The sequence below is a fragment of the Phyllostomus hastatus genome, unplaced genomic scaffold (assembly GCF_019186645.2).
Source record: "Phyllostomus hastatus isolate PE091 unplaced genomic scaffold, TTU_PhHast_1.1 phas_scaffold_21, whole genome shotgun sequence".
NCBI classification, from domain to species: domain Eukaryota; kingdom Metazoa; phylum Chordata; class Mammalia; order Chiroptera; family Phyllostomidae; genus Phyllostomus; species Phyllostomus hastatus.
Genome location: NW_025334017.1, coordinates 46998645 through 47018675, shown reverse-complemented (window position 1 = coordinate 47018675; position 20031 = coordinate 46998645). Strand labels below are relative to the sequence as shown.

The window sequence follows — 20031 nt, the reverse complement described above, 5'->3', positions numbered from 1 at the left end:
GGAATCCAGCGCAGTCCCTGCCACCCTGGGCTTTCTTCTGGGGACCTCCCCTGCCCCCTGCCCCCTGCCCCCTGTCTCCTGCCCCTCTGCCCGGAGGGAACTGATTTCCCTAGGGAATCCGCCGCCCCTCCCTGGCTGGCCCAGCCCCACCCCCGACCTCCTCCGAGCCCGCCCACCACTGGCTCCTCCCTCCAGGGCTCTGGGCCGGGGATCCCACCGCTCTGGCCACTTTGCCCCTGGGGGGGGATCCAGCAGCTGCCTCTGCTGCCTTTCTCCCCGAGAAAGTGCCCCCCTTTCCCCACACTTTGTTTCTCCCACACTTTCTACTTTATTGTCTAAGTTCTAAGCCTTAACTTTTCTGCTGTATTTATTTAGTTACTTGCTTTAAAACTAGTTCTGTCTCCTGACCCCCGGCCTGGGGGAAACCCCCAGACTTGTTACCAGTCTGGTCTAGAGAGCGAGTCTGCCAGACTCGGGGGCAGGGCAGGTGTGGCTGCTGGCAGGTGACCCCAGGAGGGGGCCGCCGGGGCTGCATCGTCTCCCGGACTCCCTGCTCCCAGAGGACCCGCCCTGCCCACTGGGACTGGAGCCCCAGCCGGCGCTCCTTGCCAGGTAAGGCTGGTTCTCTGTGCTGGGGCTGCTGGCGGTCGGTGGGGGGTCTCCAGCCCCCCCACCCTCTCCGGGGACAGGAGAGCAGAGCCGGGGGTGCACGAGGGAGGGAGTGTCCCCTCTGCAAACCGAGCCGTTCCCTTCTGGAGCCTGAGCTTGTCAGGGGGCGGAGGGCTCTGTGATCTGCCCAGGCTTCGGAGTCAAGTGCAGCCAGTCCCGGAGAACCCCCTGTCCGGTGCCCGCCGCACGTCCGGAGGCCGGCGGGGTGCCAGGGAGGCTGCGGGGTGTCAGGGGCCGGCTTCCTCCGAGTTGCTGCTTTCCGAGCTGCTGAGATGGCCCAGCCTCCTTCCACCTTCCGCTAAGAGATTCGGAGTGAGAGCTAGAGAAATGGGAGGTGGGGGGGTGCCGGGGTGGGGGGCAGGGGGACCCTCTCTCTTCAGCGTTGCATGTATGGCCAAAAGGAACCCCACCATTTGGGTCTAAATTTAGATCTCTTTCCCGGCCGGCACCAGCACCGGCACCGTGCTCCCACTTTCGTTTTCTCCAGCCCGGGGACTTCCCGTGCTCTGGCCCCTTCCTCTGCCTCCCGTGCCCTGTAGCTGCAGGCCGGAGCCCACACTCACGTCCAGGTCACAACGTGCGGCTGGGAAACCCGCCCCCCCTTGTCCCCGCTGCAGCCGACTGAGGCTCGGCCGTGACAGGGACTCGCCGACCGGGCATCCCCTGCAGGGGGCACCCCCCGCCACCCCCCGCTGTCCTGGAGCTCTGCGCTGGGGTCCCCTTCCCAGCACTTCACACCTGTCCCCTCCCAGAACCTCGGGCCGGCGCCTCTGTCTTTACACAGCTCAGCCCAGCCCCCCGTCTGTCCGTCCCCCCTCGACCATGTCCACCTGGCAGACCCCTGCAGAGCCAGGCCACCGCCTGTGAGAGCCACGTCTCCGGGCCCCTTCTAGGGAGTTCACCGAGCTGCTCCAGTCAGAAATCTGGGCCGGCTGTTCGGAATTCCCGGGCTTGCGGGTGGCGAGAGGCCGGCCGACAGGTGCGCTGCCCAGCGGTGCCGGAGGGCAGGTGGAGGGCGGAGACCGCCATTTGTCCCACTGTCCTGCCCTAACTCTGTCACCCTGTCCGGACACCCGGAGCTAGAAGTCCGTGTCTGGTGCGCCTCAGTTTCCTCCTCTGCCAAGGGGGGGTGCTAGAAGGGGCACAGTAAGATAACCCGGGAGCACCTGGTACAAGGTCGGTCGGTGTGTGACTGGCCTTGGTTTGCTCCCGCTCCCCAGGCCTGCGGAGGGGGCGGCGTCGCGTCTCTGCGGGAGGAAGCACCCCCGGCCCCGCCGTCCTGGATCTGTTTGTCGCTCTGCTGCGCAGGGGCCTCCTGTGCGGCTTTGGGAAATTGTCACCTTGTTGCTGGGCCTTCACGCAAGGCAGGAGACTGGAAGAGACAAGGGCAGCCTTTAACGGGGGTCCAGGAACGGCCCCAGGGAACCCGCGGGCCTTCGGGCGTGTTTGGAGAAGGAATTCGCTTGTCACTGGTTTTCCTGGGGTGTCTTCAGAGTTCCGTCAGGTTCTCGACAGTTTTGTCACAGCCACGACACGATCCAGTGGGCGGCCAGTATGCCGGCCCAGCCGCAGGCAGGTGTGAAGGTTCGTCGGTGATTTTGACTTCGCTTTAATGGCTCGCGGACGCAGAGCGTGCGGGAGGTTCCCGTGCAAATCTCAGCCTCTACTTCTCAGAAAAATGAGCAGATGGGAAGCTTCTGGCTTGATTTCCTGGAAGGCCGTCAGAGCGGCCGCCCGCTTTAGCCAGGCGTGTGCCCTGGGTCATCCAGGGTCGTCCACGTGAAGTGCAGGGCCTCCCCAGACACGGGTGTTCGCCGGCCCAGGTCTGGGTGACCCAGGTTCCCTTCCTGCCTCTGGTCTCCCCATAGGACGGCTGCAGAGAGGGAAGCCGTGGCCCCTGGGGAGAGAAAGATCCGCGCCACCGTCACAGGGGTCCTCGGGCGGGGAGGAAGGAAGACGTGTGACCACAGTGGCCTGGAGGGCGTCCATGCCCAAGAGGCAGCTGGTCCGTCCTTCGGTCCCCAGAGGGAGGAAGCAGGAGAACTGGTGGGGGAAATGCCGCTGGGAACGGGAGCCCAGTCCAGTGCCCGGGCCTCCCCTCGGCGGGGCTCGGCCGGTCCTTTCCCGGGCCGGCGGAGGGCGGGTCCGAGCCCTGGCTGCTTGGGCCAGGGGAGCACGGGCGGCCCTCTCTCCGCTTGGGGCCCTGCCCTGGGAAGTGCTTCCGCTGCAGCCTCCCGGTTCCGCTGGCCTCGCCTGCTCCTTCTGCGCCTCTGGCGCTGCCGCGGCGGCGGCCGGAGCTCAGGAAGGCCAGCCCGGCCTGCGGGGCTGCTGTGGCCGGGGCCGAGAGCGGGGAGCCGCCCACACCTCTGCCGCAGAAGCGAGGAAGGGAAAATCGGAGCGTGGATGCGTTACCTGAGGACAGGGGCCGGGGACACACAGAGGGAGGCTTCCGCGTCACCCCTGGGGGACCAACGCCCACGTCGGGAAAGGCCTCTTCCCTCAAGCTGGGGAGACTTTCCTCAAAAGAGGGCGTCTTTACCGATCGCAGGCCTGCCAGTGACAACCGGAACGGGAGGACGGCACACCGGGACCGGTTCAGGGTGGGCGGGTCCCTGAGGGTTTTGCGGCCAGTCCCTGGCTCAGGGATGGGAGACATGCCAGGCTGCCCGGCACCTGTAACTACCAAGTCGAGCAAGCCCACGCTCTGGTGAGCTGGAACCGCGGGATGCCCCACGGCACGGATGAGGGGCCGCACCGCTCCGTGGCACCGGTTGGCGAGGGCTGTGTGCCAGACCCTCCCACACGCGCCATTCTCTGCTGTGAGCTGGCTGTGCTGCCCCCCGAGCCCCCCACCACAGATGGGCAAACGCAGGCTTACAGATATGCAGTCCCACAGCCGGGGTTCGAACCCCTGTCTAAGGCCAAGGCCATGGCCGCGACCAAAATTCCCAGCTTCCTTAAGTGTGTGCTTAAGGTAAATGAATAGAATTCGTACAGAAAGGCACATATACCATTCAGAATATCTTTTTGTTAAAAAAGCATTTCTCACTAGGATGCTTTAAATGGTCCAAGTAGCAAAAGCACATTGGCACACGGGACGACATGGGCCGCCCCCTGGGCTGTCATGCCCACAACTCAGCCAGCAGGTGCGGCCTGGCAAACACCCTTCCACAGCTTCGTACACGCACACACACACATGCGGCATACACGCATGCACACACGCACACCAAACCCAGCCTGCGGACCACTGAGGGACGAGAAGGACGCAGGCTGAACCAGGTCTGTCCAGCACGGCGTCTGGGAGGCCCAGTGTCCTCAGCTCCTGGTAGGCCCTTTTCTGTGACTCCCCCCGCCCCAAGGCTGTGCGGGCCCCAGCGCCCCCCTCAGCCACACCCGCCGGCCCCCACAGTGAGAAGGAAAGTGCGGCAGCCCGCTGGGTCTCTCCCTGCTCCGGCGACTCAGTGGCTGCCCTCCACGTGTTGCGTGTGATGGGAGGTTGCAGTAGCCCCTGGCACTGGGGTTGGTCACCTCACAGTGGCTCTCCCTCCGGGGCCCAGTCGTGCACCAGCACACGCTGCTGCGTGCCGGGTGTGCGCAGGGAAAGAAGGGGAAGCACAGCCCGGCGCCGAGGTGCCCGCGGTGTGTCCCGGGTGAGGGAGAGCTCCAGCAGTGCCGGGTGCTACAGGAGAGAGACAGGGGCGCCGCACCCCCAACGACCACTCAGCACGCATCGCGTGCATATCAGATTGCAGACCCTGGCGCTGCCTGTTCACACCAGCCCCCCATGGAACTCTGCAGCACCTTCCAGGCATTCAGCGGTTACTTCAGGTACAGGGGGAGCCCCGCAGAGGTTATGTATGTGACCCGTCCGAGGACACACGGCCGGATGGGAAGGGCTTCTCTGCTCTGTGCTTCTCTCCGCTGCCCTCCTGTTCTCCGCCCTCACCTCTGGCTCGTCCCCTGCTCCGTGTCGGGGGACCTGGTCGGGCTGGGCTTTCACAGGAGGACTCCTGGAGTCCCCCCCGGGGGTGGGGGGGAAGAGGAGAATCCGCCACACTATTTTCAACGTCTCTGTCCCTCCTTCGGATGGCCCCCCGCCCACGTGGTCCCAGAGGCAGAAGAAACTCTTCCTCATCCGGCTCCATCCCCCGGCTCCGGCGCAGCCTGGGAGGGGAGGCGGTGGTCACAGCGTCGGCGGCGGGCGTGTGCGTTCGTGCGGGGGCCTGGGGGGTGAGTGGTGAGGGTGAGAGGGAGGAAATGCAGACATGCGTGACCGCGTGGGTGGGCGGGTGGGCGGGCGAGCAGACTCGGGAACCGTGAACGAGGAAGCGAGTGCGGGGGGAGCAGGAGGGTGAGGGACCCGGGGAGCGAGCTCACTGACCTCGCCAGGTGGTGGTGGGCCCGGAGGGAGGGGTGTTCAGGTGGACAGGGGACAGGATGGGATGCGGCTCCTCTGCTGGGACAAAACCTTCCAAGAGGCTCTTCTGTCCTTCCTGCTGAATTCCCCCATCAGTGGGTGCTCGCACTGTATTTAAAAAGCCGCCTTTGCCAGGCACAGCGGTGCACCTGGTCACGAGCTGAGCTGATCTCCTCCCACAGCCTCCCTGTGACGGACAGAGGGACAGGCACCAGGACCTCCCCCTCAGTCCTGGGATCCCTGCACAGCGGTGCTGAAGCCGCCGCAGCGGGCTCCCTTCCGAGATGAGCTGGGAGCCCCGAGTGCGTTGTGGTGGCTCGAGCCTGCCTGTCCCACACTGTGCTGCGTGCGTTGGGGAACTGCCTCCCTGGGAAGGAAGCTCGTCCCGCAGAAACCGCCTCGCAGGCCCCTCCCCGGTGCACGCCGACCCCTGCTGCACGCTCAGGTCTGCAGGACCACGGGGCTCGGGGAGCAACGGAGCTGATTTCTTGGAGGAAAAGGAACACCCTTGGCGACGAGGCCAACACAGTGACCTCTGTGCTGTAATCCACAGGCTCCCTCTGCTCACGGGATGTAGATGCTGCGAGACTGTTTAACGATGGTTTTTTTTTTTTTTGAAAGATGAAAGAGAACTCCCTCTTACCGTGAAGTTCCTATATTATCAACAGTAAGGAGAGTTCAGAAACACCCAACACGTCGATTCACTTCTCTGTTGCTCTGACGTGGGAGTGAGTGCCTGCTCCGAGCCCCACAGCACTGTTCCGGGCACGGAGAGAGAGCCCCGAGACGTGACCCCTGCGTCTCAGGAGCCCCGTGGGAAACACAGGCCAACACGTGGGACGGTCTTAGGGCCACTCCTGGGGTGATGGACACCAGGGGTCTGAGGGCACCTGAAGAGGACAGGGACCCATGCCCTGCCCGGGAAACCCAGGAAACCCGGGAGGGCTTCCCGGAGGAAGGTGCACAGGCTGGGTTCCAAGGGGCGAGAAGGGGCCCACCTGGCAGGGCGGAGCCCTGGTCCCGGAGGTGAGAGTGCAGACGCACACGTCGGAGAGTCGGGAAGACTCTGGGGCGCTGGAGGGGGAGAGGGACGTGGCCACCGCTGGAGAGGGAAGTCCTGACGGAGGGGGGCGGTGGGCGGGCGCCTGGGACAGGAGGTCGGGGTCAGACTGAGAAAGGCCTTGCAGGGAACAGGCCTGTTTCGCGCCACGGCGCCCCGGCTTCGGGCGGGCGAGGCCCTTTGCGGACTCGCGGAGGGTAACAAACAGGGACTCGATGAGGGGCTGGGCAGCCGGCGCCGATGCAGGCGGCCGGCTCCGAGGAGGGAAGTGCCCCCCCCATCCCCGCCCCCCCTCCCCCCGCCCCGCCGCAGCCGTGTGAGTGCGCAACCCCCGCAGAAGTCCCCGAGCTGAGTTACACGCGGGGGCGGGAGGGCTGCCAGGACGGAAGGCGTGCTGAGAAGCATTCTCTGCTAATAACAGCTTCCTCTAATTGAGTGCGTGCAGCGTTTTTTTATCTTTTATGACGGCCACTGCCGGGCAATAGGGCACTGTGCTGGGGACTGGGATCCCTCCCAGGCCTGCGAGGCAGCTGCGGTTTGCAGAGGGGGGCTGGCTGAGACTGCAGCTGGTGACTGCAGCCGGGGCGTGCAGCAGACAGGACCCCCCATGCAGCCCGTGTGGGGCTGGGGGGCCGGGGGCCGTGGCCAGGAGACCGGAGACACTGCCTCCTGCTGCCTCACGGTTGGGGGGGCGGGCGCTGCCTGTGGGAGCCTCTTGTGCTCCCCCAGGAAAGGGGGGCCCGCTGGGCAGCACCTCCAGAGCCGGGGTGGGTGCCACAGCACTATTTACGTGCACCGTTTCATCGGACCAGACGCTGCTCAAAATAAGTGAAACAGAAATGCCTCTGTGTCCTCAGGACCCTGAAATCTGAGACAGTCTCTTGTGAAACACAGGGAGAGCAGGGTAGTCGGGCGGGGGGGCGGGAGAAAGAAGAAGATGATGGGGAAGGAGTCGGTCCTGAGAACGGGAAGGGACTCAGAACGGGCTGCGACCGCTCTCAGATGTGTGACTGGACCCGAGACACAAGGAGGGGCGTGCGGGTTTCTGGTGGCCCCGGGTGAGGCTGGCCGAGGCGGGCGGGGCCGGCCGAGGGTGGCGTGGCTGGGAAGGATGCTGGAGGGGCGCCTGCGTGGGCTTGGAGGTCAGGCCCCGCAGGGGAGCTGGAACAGGGCCGTGAGGGGAAAGCCCGACTACACTGAGCTGTCAGTCAAGGGTGGGAGGGGGAGACCGGGCTCAGAGGGAGGAAGGGGTGGCAGGGGGCCCCACTCACCCTGGGGGCGAGGGCGGAGAGGCCCCACCTGCCCCGCCTGGCCTGCGCTGCAGTTGGCTGGGGAAGAGCCGCCGCTCACACCGTCAGTCTGAAGTTTAGAAACTGGGCGTGGTTATCTGTTCTCACCAGAGGAGATGGGTTACAAAATTGTTGCAAATGAAGCGGCTCTTAGCCTGCGGAGCTACAAATACAGGGAAAATACAGCAGGAGGCAGGCAGTCAAAAGGGAATTTTTTTCTGGATTTTTTTCGATGTTTGTGGTCTCTGTCAGCTTTTTCAATTTTGTAATTTGTTGTCCTTGCTTTGTTCATCCTAAGTAAATGTTTACTTTGGTTCTTAAAGCAAGCAAACAAAACAGAACAAACAAACAAACAAAAACAGGGCGGGAGATGGTTGCCTCATGCAGCACAAAAGCTCGGGCGCCTCTCTCCGAAGCAAGCTGCCCTCTGTGGCTCTTACAGCCGTGGCTCTCTCGGTCGGGCGCCGACGCAGTGACCACGCCGCGCTTCCGTCTGTGGCGCGGGCAACTCGCTCACGTGGCCACGCGGCATCCTGGGAGTGCGGGCTGCCCCTGCCCTGCGCGGCCCACGCTCCCGTCTCCCCTCCTTTGTTCACACGGACACACACACACCTGCGTTGCAGTGACGGAGCTGAGGCTGGAGGGGCGGCGGGTACACGCCAGCCCATGGAGGTCTCTGAGGGGCAGGGCTCCGAGATGCACCCGGAGGCAGTGAGGGGTCCCTGCAGGGCCCCTGCGTGAGTCCCAAGGTCCTGTGTGTGTGTGTGCAAGGAGCCTCAGTGGGTCCTTGTGAGGGTGTGGGGACGGCGGGGTGAACACGGACCTACCCCAGCCCCCGCCTATCCCACGACGCTGGTGAGTTGGAGTCAGTGGTTCCTCCTGGAAATCACGTCGTTGTGTCCTTCTTCGGTTTCTGTCTTCTCCCCCCAGAACGTCAGCGGGAGGCAGGATGCTGCCATTCCCAGCGATTAAAATGGTGCCCGGCACCTCGCCCGGGACTTGAGAAGTGTTTACTTAATTAGCTAATCGATGCCTCCAAAAGATGGTGCAGAATAGGAGAGAAGTGGGTCACAGCTCCAGGGTAGGACGTGCCTCTCCAGTGCCTTCTGGGCCTCCGCTGAGGAATCTCCGTTGCTTCGAGAATAGACAGACGTGGCTTGAGTGTCATTCACGGTTTTAGCAACTGCGGGACCCAGCTGGCATCTGGCCTCCTCCTGGGGGAAAAAATAAGCGACAGGCAATATTTTTGAATTCCGCAGCATGGAGGAGGAGGGCGGGAAATCACATTTCTCACCCGGTTTCCATCTCCTTCCATCAAGCTAGTCCTGCGTGTCGGCAGCCCAGGGCTTCTGCTGATGCTGGGGAAACCCCGGTGTGTGAGCAGACAGGGCACGGGACAAGGTCAGTGTTCTCGCTTGTCGGCAGGACCAAAGGCTCCCGGGGCCTCAGCTCTGTTCTTTCCTTCCTGCGCAGTGGACCCCCGAGCCCCGTCCCCTGTCCCCTGTCTCCTGTCCCCGCTGCACTGCCCCGGGGTCTCCCCTGGGCTCTAGACTCCAGCGCCCACCTGCCTTTGACCTTGCTACTGGGCGGTGTTCCGAGTGCCTCAAACCCGCTCTGTTCTGCCCGAACTTGTCCTGTCTGACCTTCCCCGTGACCGGCTCCTGGATGCTCACCCTGTCCCTCTGGGCTTCCCTCTGCTCTCTGCCCGTCACCTGGTGTCTCGGGGTCTGCAGCGGGGGACCCCTCGTCCTGCTGGGAAAGGTCGTCAGCATCTCTTTTTAGGTGTTGTGCTGATGTCCTCATTGCCCCCACCCCGCACTCCCCGGTCAATCCACCCTCCTCAGGAGGGCTCCCTACATCACAGCAGTAGATGCCTGAGGACAGCCACTGGTGCCAGGACCGCAGTCGGCCCCTGTCTCTGGGTCCATGCACATGTCCCCCTGGACTGCCTCTTTCCACACCCTTTCCTTAGACTTGAATGGCTCCCTCTCCCAAACTCCTACCACGTGCTCCAGCCCGAACCTTTGCCGCCCCTCCCCTCCCCTCCCCCAAAGCACCGTGCCTCCTGCTCGTGGACGACCCTGGAATGGGGGCTGGTTGCTTCTGATGCAGGCCACCCTTGCCTTGCTACCTGCTCCCCACCCCTCTTTCCAGGCTCAGCTCAGGCATCACCTCCTCCAGGAAGCCTTCCTGACCCCCTAGGCCGGCAGTAGGTGCTCGTCCTTCCCTCTCCCAGAGCACTGGCGACAAAGAAAAGCAGGCATCTGCTTGCTTGTCTGTCCCCACCACTAGGATGCAAGCCCCCTGGACAGTGCCCAGCGCTCAGTAAGGGTTTAACGTGCATTTGGGGCGTGACTGAACCAGAGACTGGAGCAAGGACGTTCCCAGGACCCTATGCAGCTGACCTCTCTCTGCAGGTCAGGCTGACAGGTCTCCCTTTCATACCCATTACGGCAATAACGGTCGACATTTTACTGTACAAAGAGTCAGCACATCCATTCACTTGTGTAGGCTCCTCTATGGGTCTGTGTAGCAGGGGTGTTGTTCCCATTTTACCGGCGAGGAAACGAAGAACTGGACAATGACAGCAGCCATAGGCCCTGTGCGCTCTCTGCAGTCAGGCGCGGTTCTAAGCTTCCTACCTGAAGCGGCTCGCCCGGCTCTCCCTGTCGCCCGTGACGCAGGTGCGCCATCCTTGCTGCGTAGGCGCCAGGGCAGAGGGCCAGAGAGGGCGAGGGACGGCCCCCGGTGCGCACGGCCCGCAAGGGGCAGGACTGGGATGTGGACACAGGGATTCCGATCGGCAAGCTTCACCGTGACGTCCCCCTGTCCCGGGAGGGGTCAGCGCCGAGGACAGCACCCGGGATGCAGAGGGCACCCGGCACGTATTTGGCGCCTGAGGTCACACAGTGAGGAGTGTGGAGTCCGGGCCTCAGCCCTCCGGCTCTTCCCGGGCAGCTGGGCTCTCAGGCAGCCCCGCACAGACAGGAGCCACCACGCTCCCTCGTCCCACCCCCTGCCGGCAGCTGCGGTTGGCCACCGCGCACACACACTGCTCCGCAGACACGCAGCAGAGGCCCGGCGCTTGGCCGGGAGGGGAAGGACCTGGCCAAGCGGTCTGCACCCGGTCGCCCCGTGCTTCCCAGGCTCGGCCAGACCCCTGCCCTGAGCATCTCCCATCACCCCCAGCAGCACATCAGTGACGCCTCATGTGCCCCCGCCCCCTGCCCTTGGTGGGCAGCGGCGGGCTGTCCGGGTCAGACTGAGCTCACCCTCCGCCCAGGCTGCCCAGGCAGTGTGCCAGATCTCATTTTCTCCCTCTCAGTTGCTGTCTGCTTGGTGTCTTCCCTCCCCCACCTCTGGGCCCCTGAACTGGGAATGCTGGTTACCATGGTGATGGGCTGGCTTGTGGAGGGAACTCAGCTGAGTACATTAATTGCTGGACTTTTGGAGACTAAATGGCAGAACTCTCTCTGCCCCTCAGGGACGGGGTGCGGCCCACATCACGCCAGCTGGGCAGCCACGCCCCGGAAAGAGCTCAGGGCTGGTGAGAGAGAGAGGGCATCGTGGTGCCCGTTGCGGTGGGGTGGGGGGGGGGCAGAGAGGTTGCCAAAAATCTCACATTTCCTGTGCATCTGGTCTGTGCCAGGATCTGCCCTGCATGCCTTGCAAAAATTATTTTTTGTACACCTCACTGCACCCTGATGGAGCAGAGATCATGCTCATGTCATGGAGAGGACACACTCACCGACACCACTGAGGAGCACACGGGTCCCCAGGCCAGGCCCGCCCCACTCAGGGGGCGTGCCCTGTGGTTGCTCCTTTCCCCCTGGGTTGACGGCCATTCTCTTCTTTACCACCTTTTCCAGGGTAGAGAAGTACAGGGAACATTTCCGAACCCAGTCTATGATCCCCAAACCACAGAAAGATGTTCCAAGAAAGAGAAAATAACAGACCAAAATCTCTCAGGAACACAGATGCAAAAATGCTCAAAGAATGTTAACCAAACAAGTATTATAATATAGAAAAAGAATGATGAGCCATGACCTAGAGATCGTAGCCAGAGCAATTAGGTAAGAAAAGACATTATGGCCTCTCATGCGGAAAGGAGGAGGTACAATGATCCCTACCGCTGACATGATCCTGTATGTAAAAACCCCAAAGAACTTACAAAAAACTATTATAATGAACAGAAGCAGTAAAGTTCCATGACACAAAGTCAATACTCAAAAATCTGTAGCATCTCTGTACACCAGCAGCAAATCATCAAATGAGGGAAATGAAGCACATAAGACTATTCACAATAGCATCAAAGACTAGCCTGAAACACACAGGCATAAATTTAACTAAGGAGGCACAAGACTCACACACGGAAAACTACGAATCATCATTGAAAGAAACTAAAGAAACCCTGAATAAATCAGAAGATACGTCCTGTTATTGCCTAGTGGTTTTGGAGCTTCAGTGTGGGGTGATCAAGAAGTCCTGGACGTAGATAGCGATGCTGGTTGCACTACATGTGAATACCGTTAATGCCACTGAACTGCACACTTAACATGGTTACAGTGGCGACATTCACGTGATGTACCTATCATCACACACAGAACAAGGCGTTCCTACCCCAGTCTCTGTGAATGTGTTATGTCACGTGGCAAGGCAGGATTCAGGTTATGGGTGGAATTGAGGCGGCTACCAGTGCGACTTTAAACTGTGGACATTACCCTGGAGTACCTGGGGGGGGGCTCACGTAACCACGAGGGTCCCTGCAAGTCAGAGTCAGAGAGACGGCAACCTGAGAAAGGCATGTTCGGCCACTGCTGGCTTTGCAGACAGAGGAAGGGGCCACGGACTAGGGAGCGCCTTCCGAACTCAGCGTGGCTGGAGCTAGTCCAGGAAGCCAGACCGTCCCCTGACACGATCACGTGACCCCTCCCCAACACACCCTCAGTGCTCCCATGAGCCCTTGCGCTGCCCTCTACCTACTTCACTCGGTCGTTTTATCCTACCTTCCTGTGGGCGAGTCTTGCCTGTCTCCCAGGGTCTGAGCGTGCCCTCGAGGGTGGGCTGGGTGACATTTATCAGCCTGCCCTCAGCACCTGGCGCAGGAGGGCGACTGGTAAGCACCTGTTAAGTGAACACATCAATTGTGAAACCCATAAGCTGGTTTTCCTTTCCTGGATCTTGCATTGATAACGATAAGTGCTTTTTGAGATGGACATCAAAGTGAAACACAGAGAAGGGAAAATACACTTAGCTGATAAACCTCATGAATCAGAGAGCTGCATGGGAAGCAGGAACCACGGTTGCTCCTGCAGCACTGGCAAAGTGTGAGGGAGTGATTAAAACTCGCTGCTGCCAGTGTGGGGCCGTGGGGCCGTGGGGGCCCCCCACACCCCCACGGCTGGAGGGGCGGAACTGTTGGTAAAGCGGTTTGACGGTTCACATCAGTCAGGGTCCTTCCAAAACTCACGTGCCATCCTAAGCGTCTTCCACAAACCTGCCCTCAGACAATAACTCAGTACATGCAAAGGCAGGTGCAAAGCTGTCCTCCTGGGACACAGTAAACTAATAAAATAGCCCATTGAATGTCCAAAACGCCGTAAATAGAAACTGTGATGAAGACCACGGTGCCGGTGCCACGGGTGCAGCCTCAGGCAGTCAGCCACGAAGGGGCCTGGCAGGCCCCCGGCCACGTCCGCCGGCGGGTGGGGGGACCCATGGAGTCCGTGCAGGGTTGCGCTGCTGGCTGTGAGGGGGCTCAGGACCTCCTCTGAAAACATGTCTTTCTTCACACAGGAAATGCTCCCGTAGAACCTCACGGCGTCTCCCCAGGCACCAGAGAGCCATGGCTCGTCTGCGAGGCCACGCCGCGCCCTGCCTCCTGTGGGTGCTGCTGCTGCTGCTGTGGAGCGGGCCTCGTGGCTGTCGGGCCCAGAGGGCAGGTGGGGCCGCCAGTCCGTGTCCGGCTGGGCAGGGCACTTGTCCACGCGTGTGGGAGTGTGTGGCGCGTGGGCATGCCTGTGCGTGTGCCGGTAACTGTTTGCGTCAGCTGCCCAGCCAGGGCACGCATCTGTGTGTGTGTGTGTGTGTGTGTGTGTGTGTGTGTGTGTGCATCTGAGAAAAGTGAGCTGTCTGATCCCGTCCTGAGTGAACCCCAGAATGTGTCCTGAACCCGTCCCCTCTCAAGTGCCTGTCAGGTTTGGGGGCAGCGGGCAGGGGTTAGGGCACTGTCTTGGGGTCATACCCTGTTGCCATGGCCTGTAAAGGCTCTGGGGCTATTCCAGGGGAAATGGACACACTGGGGCCGGCCGGAAGAGGTGGCCAGGGCAGGTGTGCCGTTGACGCAGGAAGTGGGAAAATTCCCTGGAGAAGAGGGAGCCTGGGGTGGGTGGGGAGCCCTGACCTGACAAGGTGGCTCTGCTCACCTGTCCAAGGGCCTCCTGGAGGAAGGCACCACAGATGCGGAGACACGCAGGACCCGTGGAAGCACTGGGCACTAGTCACTAGATGGCTGGATTAAGGTGCCGGCCTATGTACAGCGCCACCTGCAGGTAAAGCTCAACCCAACTTAAAGCGCCACTGCACCAAAGCTCCGCCCCCTGTAAAGCCCCGCCCCACATAAAGCCCCGCCCCACGTGAAGCTCCAAGCCCACTTGGCAGATGAGGACCCAGGTTTCTCATGGGTCAGAGCCCTACGAAGGTGAGGCCAGGGGCACACAGTCTGAGCTAGCCCCTGCTGTTTCCCCGAGCCTGCAAGGTGGCAAAAAAGAAAGCAAAAACAAAACCCCCAAAGGCTTGTGTTTCTGTATTGTTGTCACAAAGTCTGCTGAGTATTTCCCTTTGCCCGAGAGAGACTCTCAAAGCTGGGCTGGCTGGACGACCGTGGACATCCGGCTTTGGGTGCGTCCTGTGGATTTGTCCACCGAGACGAGCCGCACCGCACAGTGGACACGCAGGATGACCCGTATCAGCAGCGGGAAGGCCGGGGACCGGCTTTCCCAAGTCCTCATGTCATGGGAAGGAAATGAGGCTCCAGGAAAACGTCGTCTGGTGTGGTCACATGGCCCTTACCCGCGGCCCAGCAGAGGCCGGGAGCCAGGGCACCCGCCCCGGGGTCGGGGTGCTTCCTCAGGCCTCACACTTGGCCTCCAACCTGGCCTGCTGCCCGGGCGCCAGGAGGAAATGCACACAGAGCTCCCAAGGGCCCCTTGGTGAGGCCTCTTGAACAAGTGGACTTTCTGCAGCATTAAAACCGATTTGCTCGAGGATTGAGCCCGCAGGCCAGGCCCTGCCTGGCCCGCAGCAGCACTCACTGTGACCGGGCTGGAACGTGATTGTCCCGAAAACTGAAGGACGGCCGTTCGGGTCGAGCAGAAAGACTCCCCAGGAATCGTCTCTGAGTCCGCACATCGGGGCAAGCACGCTCTGGAAGCTCTAATTCTGTGAGGGATCAGGCCTGGGAAGCCGGGATTAGCCTCCGCTCCGTGCAGGCGGATTGGAACCTGGACCGCAGAACAGGAGGGAAGGGTAGAGGGGAGCGGTCCAGGGCGGCGCCAGTTCAGGCTGGGGCAGGGAAGTATCTGTGTGTGTGTGTGTGTGTGTGTGTGTGTGTGTGTGGCTTTATTGTCATTCTGCTTTCTGAACCTGATTTGTTGTTTATAAACAGAAACTCAGCCATACAAAATAACGAGAGTCACTCGTGGTTCTGCTGGCCAGAGGTGGGCAACGTTTCTTTCTGCAGGGTCTCTCAGGCGTGCGTACACCCTCCCACACGTAGACACACACAGCTTCTCACCCCCGACGGTGCCCTGGGCACGTGTACCCGACCAGGGTCCCCTCACAGCCGCCCCTGCCGGGACCGCCCGGCGTGCCCCGGGTGAATGCAGGTGATGGCTCCTGAGCGGCAGCGCACGGTGGGCGTGCGGCTTGTCCCCAGGCTGTTGCTGCTGGGCGATGCTGCCCTGAACTCCCTTGTATCTCGTTCCCTCCCCTCCTGTGTATCTGGTTACTTGCTTGGGGTAAGTCACTAGGCTTGGAATTGGTGGATCAAAAGCTTCACGAGGATTTTGAGGCCCCAGGAAGCAGAGTTACAAACCCCACAGCCACTCGCCCAGGACACAGATGGATTCCCTTCACCTTCTCACTGCTGCCTGGGTCTTCGAGACTTCGGCCGATCTGATGGCTGGGCTGAATGGGTCGTGTGTGTGTGTGTGTGTGTGTGTGTGTGTTGGTGTTTATTTTGTTTTCACCAGCCAAATATTTGTGCCCGGGGCTCCCAGAGGCCTGGTTAGCCGCTGCTCTTGGCATGGCCACACCCCGGATTCTGGAAGAGTCCGGAGAGGGGCTTCTTGGTAGGACCCTTGCGTGTGTGTGCGGCACTTGGGCATCTAGAAAACCCTGCTCCTCGTCCTGTAATTATAAGACGAGGACGAGCAAACTCAGCCCTTGCTGCCTTGAGGGCCGGAGATAAACTAATAATGCCGTTTCTTGTTTAATCGAAAGCATTGTAGAGGTAATCTAAAATTTGTGTTTGTATAGTTATTATAAAAGATAAGCATATTTTTACAAAGCATTATAGAATTCTTCAAGTTTGTATTTAAAATACACGAAGGCACTATATTTCACATGATTTCTAATAGTGAAGTACAGTAAACTGTTTTAATATCCAACAGGGGAGGCCTGGCTAAATAAATTATGTGCATCCTCGCAGTGGGCTCTCTGTAGCCATGGAAACCGGCATTATCACACTGAAAGCAGGTTCCCAGCACATTGCAGGGAGAACAGCTTATCCATCAGCGGGTCTGGGACAATCCCACTCCTGTCAATAACGACGTGGAAATAAATGGAAAATGATCAAGTCTACGCACCACGGTTAACAATGGTTTTCTCTGTGTAGATGGGAATAGGAGCATTTCAAATATTCTTTGATTGCCTTTCCTGACTCTTCCGAAATGGGCCCGCATTTTCTTCTTTTCGTGGCAGGTTTAAAAAATAATGAACTCACTTGTAACCACGCAGTCAAACAAACTGACACAGTGTCAGCCCATGAATGTTAATCACTTTCACGTAAGATTGTGTGTTGTCAGCTGGGCCTCTCCGCCACCGTGGGGACACTCATCATCGTGTGACAGTTAGGAAAGTAAGGTGTGAGCTCCCAGGCAGCTGGACGAGGCCGCCAGCCACGGGGAGCCAGAGTGGGTGGGCGTTGGAGGCAGGTGGGGTGGCCCAGGGGCCACACCGCCAGGGCCCCCAGGGGCAGCGCTCTTCCCACCACCCGCTGACCCCAGCTCCCCCTTCCTCTCGCCCTTGCAGGCTGCAAGACTGTCCATTACGATCTCGTGTTCCTGCTGGACACGTCCTCCAGTGTGGGCAAGGAGGACTTCGAGAAGGTGCAGCAGTGGGTGGCCAACCTGGTGGACACCTTCGAGGTGGGCCCCGAGCACACCCGCGTAGGGGTCGTGCACTACAGCGACCAGCCCACCACGGCCTTCGAGCTGGGCCACTTCGACTCCGGGGAGGCGGTCAAGGCGGCCGCACAGTCCCTGGCCTACCAGGGCGGCCACACCAACACGGGGGACGCCCTGCGCTACATCACCCGCCACAGCTTCTCCCCGCTGGCCGGCGGCCGCCCGGGGGACCGCGCCTTCAAGCAGGTGGCCATCCTGCTGACCGACGGCCGCAGCCAGGACCTGGTGCTAGAGGCGGCGGCCGCGGCCCACCGGGCGGGCATCCGCATCTTCGCGGTGGGCGTCGGGGAGGCGCTGAGGGAGGAGCTGGAGGAGATCGCCTCGGAGCCCAAGTCCGCCCACGTCTTCCACGTGTCTGACTTCGACGCCATCGACAGGATCCGGGGCAAGCTGCGGCGCCGCCTCTGCGAAAGTGAGTCTGCTCGCAGGGGGGCGGGGGCGGGGGCAGGGACAGCGGGACGGGGCTGGGTGTCTTGAGCGGGGACAGGCCGTGGAGCCAGGTCCAGACGGCATCTGCGTACGACCGGGGGTGACGGCAGTGGCCTGAGGCCACCGTTGCTCAGGCTCCGCTGTAATGTAAGAAACCCGGTTGCGCCTGCACACAGCAGGTGCCTGTCACCAGGGTCCTGTCCTGTCCTCTCACTGCCAGGGCTGCAGCAGCAGCAACAAGGCACTCAGGGAGGGCGGGGGTCCGGCCCCAGCCACCCGGTGGAGATGTGGCCGTCAGAGCTCTGCACCCAGTGGGTGAAGGTGGGGCCCCCTTTGCTGACGAGCGGTCCTGTGAGAACATGGGCACAGACAGGCTTGGGGACTGGCCGGGGGACCCTGAGTCAGCCCCTTGACCGCGTCAAGGGTGCTGCTGTCCCAGAGGCCACGGCTGCTGACCCGCACCCTGTGAGATAACCCCGGTCTTCCAGCTGTCTGTCTGGAGAGGGACTGTGGCTGGGGGTGGGGCAGAGGGAGAGGGAGTGGCGGCCGCAGTGAGCCCGTGGCTGCGGGGCGCTGACCTCTGGCAGGGTCATCCTGAGGGCAGCCCTTCCCTAGGACGGGGACATTGACGTGGGATTCTCCCAGGCCCGCCTCCGTCTCTTCATTAGGGTGACACGTCCCCCGTGGAAGTCACCCACTACCGGGCCAATGCCTGGTGACTTCCCATGGCCCGCAGGTGGGGGCTGGGAGCGGTCTCAGCTTCCCTCCCCCTGACTTCCTCCCTGGACGGAGACCCTCCGGTGGGGGAAGCCCCGAGGGTCCCATCTCAGCAGGGACAGCGGAGGAGGGGCCGGTGGTGGAAGCCGCTGGGCGTGACCCCTGGTCGCAGGGATGGGCCTGGCTTGCAGCCCGGTGCAGCCTGAGACTGGACACCCGCGGTTTCTTGACCACTCTGCGACTCTTTCCCCCGGGGCGGCTCGCCTAGGCTCCAGCCACTCACACACACTCCCTGGGGGTCTGCTTGCGTGTGCCCTTGCACTGGCTCGGGCCTGCAGTGAGAGATAAGGCACAGCCCCCGCCCTCAGGGCGGTCACGTCCAGACGGTTAAGGAGAAGACGCACAGAGGGGTGGGAAGCTGCCAGGAAGCAGTCCTCGCTGCGGGAGCACGAGGTCACGGGGAGTGGCATGGGGGGGGTGGGGAGCCAGCTGAGACGGGGGGTAGCCGGAGCCCTGTGGAGTGGGGAGGGGGCTGCCCTGCAGGGAGCAGGAAGACACCCCTGCTCTCTCTCCCCTTCTCTGTGGCTGCCGGGTGCCCCCCGTTGGCCTCACCCCATGAAATATCGGCCCACAAAGGCCCCGCCCCCCGCAGTCAACGTCCTCGGGCTCCGAGCAGGGTGGTGGGGGAGAGAAGGGACACCGGGGGCGGGGAGCAAGGTGGGGCTGCCCGCACGAGACAGCTCCCGGCGCATCTCAGAGCTGTGTGAGCCTGCAGACCTGGGACAGGGGACCGCGAGCAGCGGCCGGGATTTAGCGTGACGTGCGCGTGGGCCCTGCGGGCCGGCACCGCAGCCCGGGAGCGGAGACGGGTGCCCCGCGTGGGGCCGGAAGCACAGGACCCTGCCTAGCATTTGGGGGTTGAGTTGGATAGCACCCCACTCCCTCAAGGAAAGGGGTTCGATCCAGAACCCACAGAAGGGGCAACGGCCTCGAACTGGCCCAGCCCAGCCCAGCCCAGCGGTGCCCACTGACCCGTCCACTAACGCTCCGCCCCAGCCGGCCCCGCCCACTGCCTGAAGAGACGTAAGGTTTAAGTCGCGCTCTGCCGTCCGGGGGGATCCGTTGTGGTGAGCACGGCTGTCCGCTGACCAGGGCCGGCTCTAGGCTGGTGGCAGAGGAAGCAAAACCCCCTCACCACCGCTGCGGTGGGACGCACAGCGCAACTGAATAAAACAGCTGACCGCAACCCTCTGACACGCACGCGGTAGGCCGGGGTCAGGGAGCCTCCCGAGACCCCAGACAACCGGGGACCCCTGGGCACCTGGGAGAGACCTGCGGGCGACTCCGCCACCCGAACTGGAGCTCCTCTCGGTCGGGCTTCCTGCGCTTTATCCGCCCTGGGCCTGTCTTCTGCTCAAGAGTAGAAGCGTCTCCAGGGCCCAGTCTGCCCCTCGTGGTGCCCGGGGGCCCGGGACAGAGCTGGGTGTGCAGGAGCAGCTGCCTCATTGTTGCTTCAAGGAGGTCCAGGGCAGGGGCCTGGCGACCAGGTCTGCAGCTGCTGCCCTCGCTGCTCGTAGGGGGACATGCGCAAGGAGCCCCCTCCCCCAGGTGCGGAGGACGGGATAGTCAGCGGGTCTGGCGTCGTAGCCAAGGATAACGGCACTTTTTAACCCGTGCGTATTCTGGTGAGCAGACGAATGGTTGGGTTTCGAGGGTCAGCGGAGTTCTGGGGAAGGCGGGGGGCCCGGGAGACGCCTCCCTGCTTCCCGGGCTGGGACAGACGTGGTGGCGGAGGGCCCCGGCTGACTCCCCTGGAGGCGGCTGGAACTGAGGGTCAGCCGTTCTCGGGGCACCACACCCAGATGGCTCTCGGCGTGGCATTGCGTGGCACTCTGTCCCGGCCCTGATTGTCGGCACTGGGGTTCCCACTCGGGGAAACCAGCGCTGGGACCTGTGCTGCCCACACGCGTGACCACTGACCAC

At 62.0% G+C, this 20031-nt stretch overlaps 1 protein-coding gene across 1 annotated transcript in view; it reads left to right on the top strand.

Annotated features, from left to right (window-relative positions):
• The first annotated feature begins 247 nt into the window (after positions 1-247).
• The window catches only part of COL22A1 (collagen type XXII alpha 1 chain), a 167873-nt gene continuing 148089 nt past the window's right edge, over positions 248-20031 (top strand). Inside the window, exons 1-3 of the mRNA XM_045861103.1 lie at positions 248-612; positions 13232-13377; positions 16748-17314. Coding sequence (XP_045717059.1) covers positions 13281-13377; positions 16748-17314 — 664 coding nt within the window. The 5' untranslated portion in view covers positions 248-612; positions 13232-13280. The remainder of the gene's footprint in view (positions 613-13231; positions 13378-16747; positions 17315-20031) is intronic.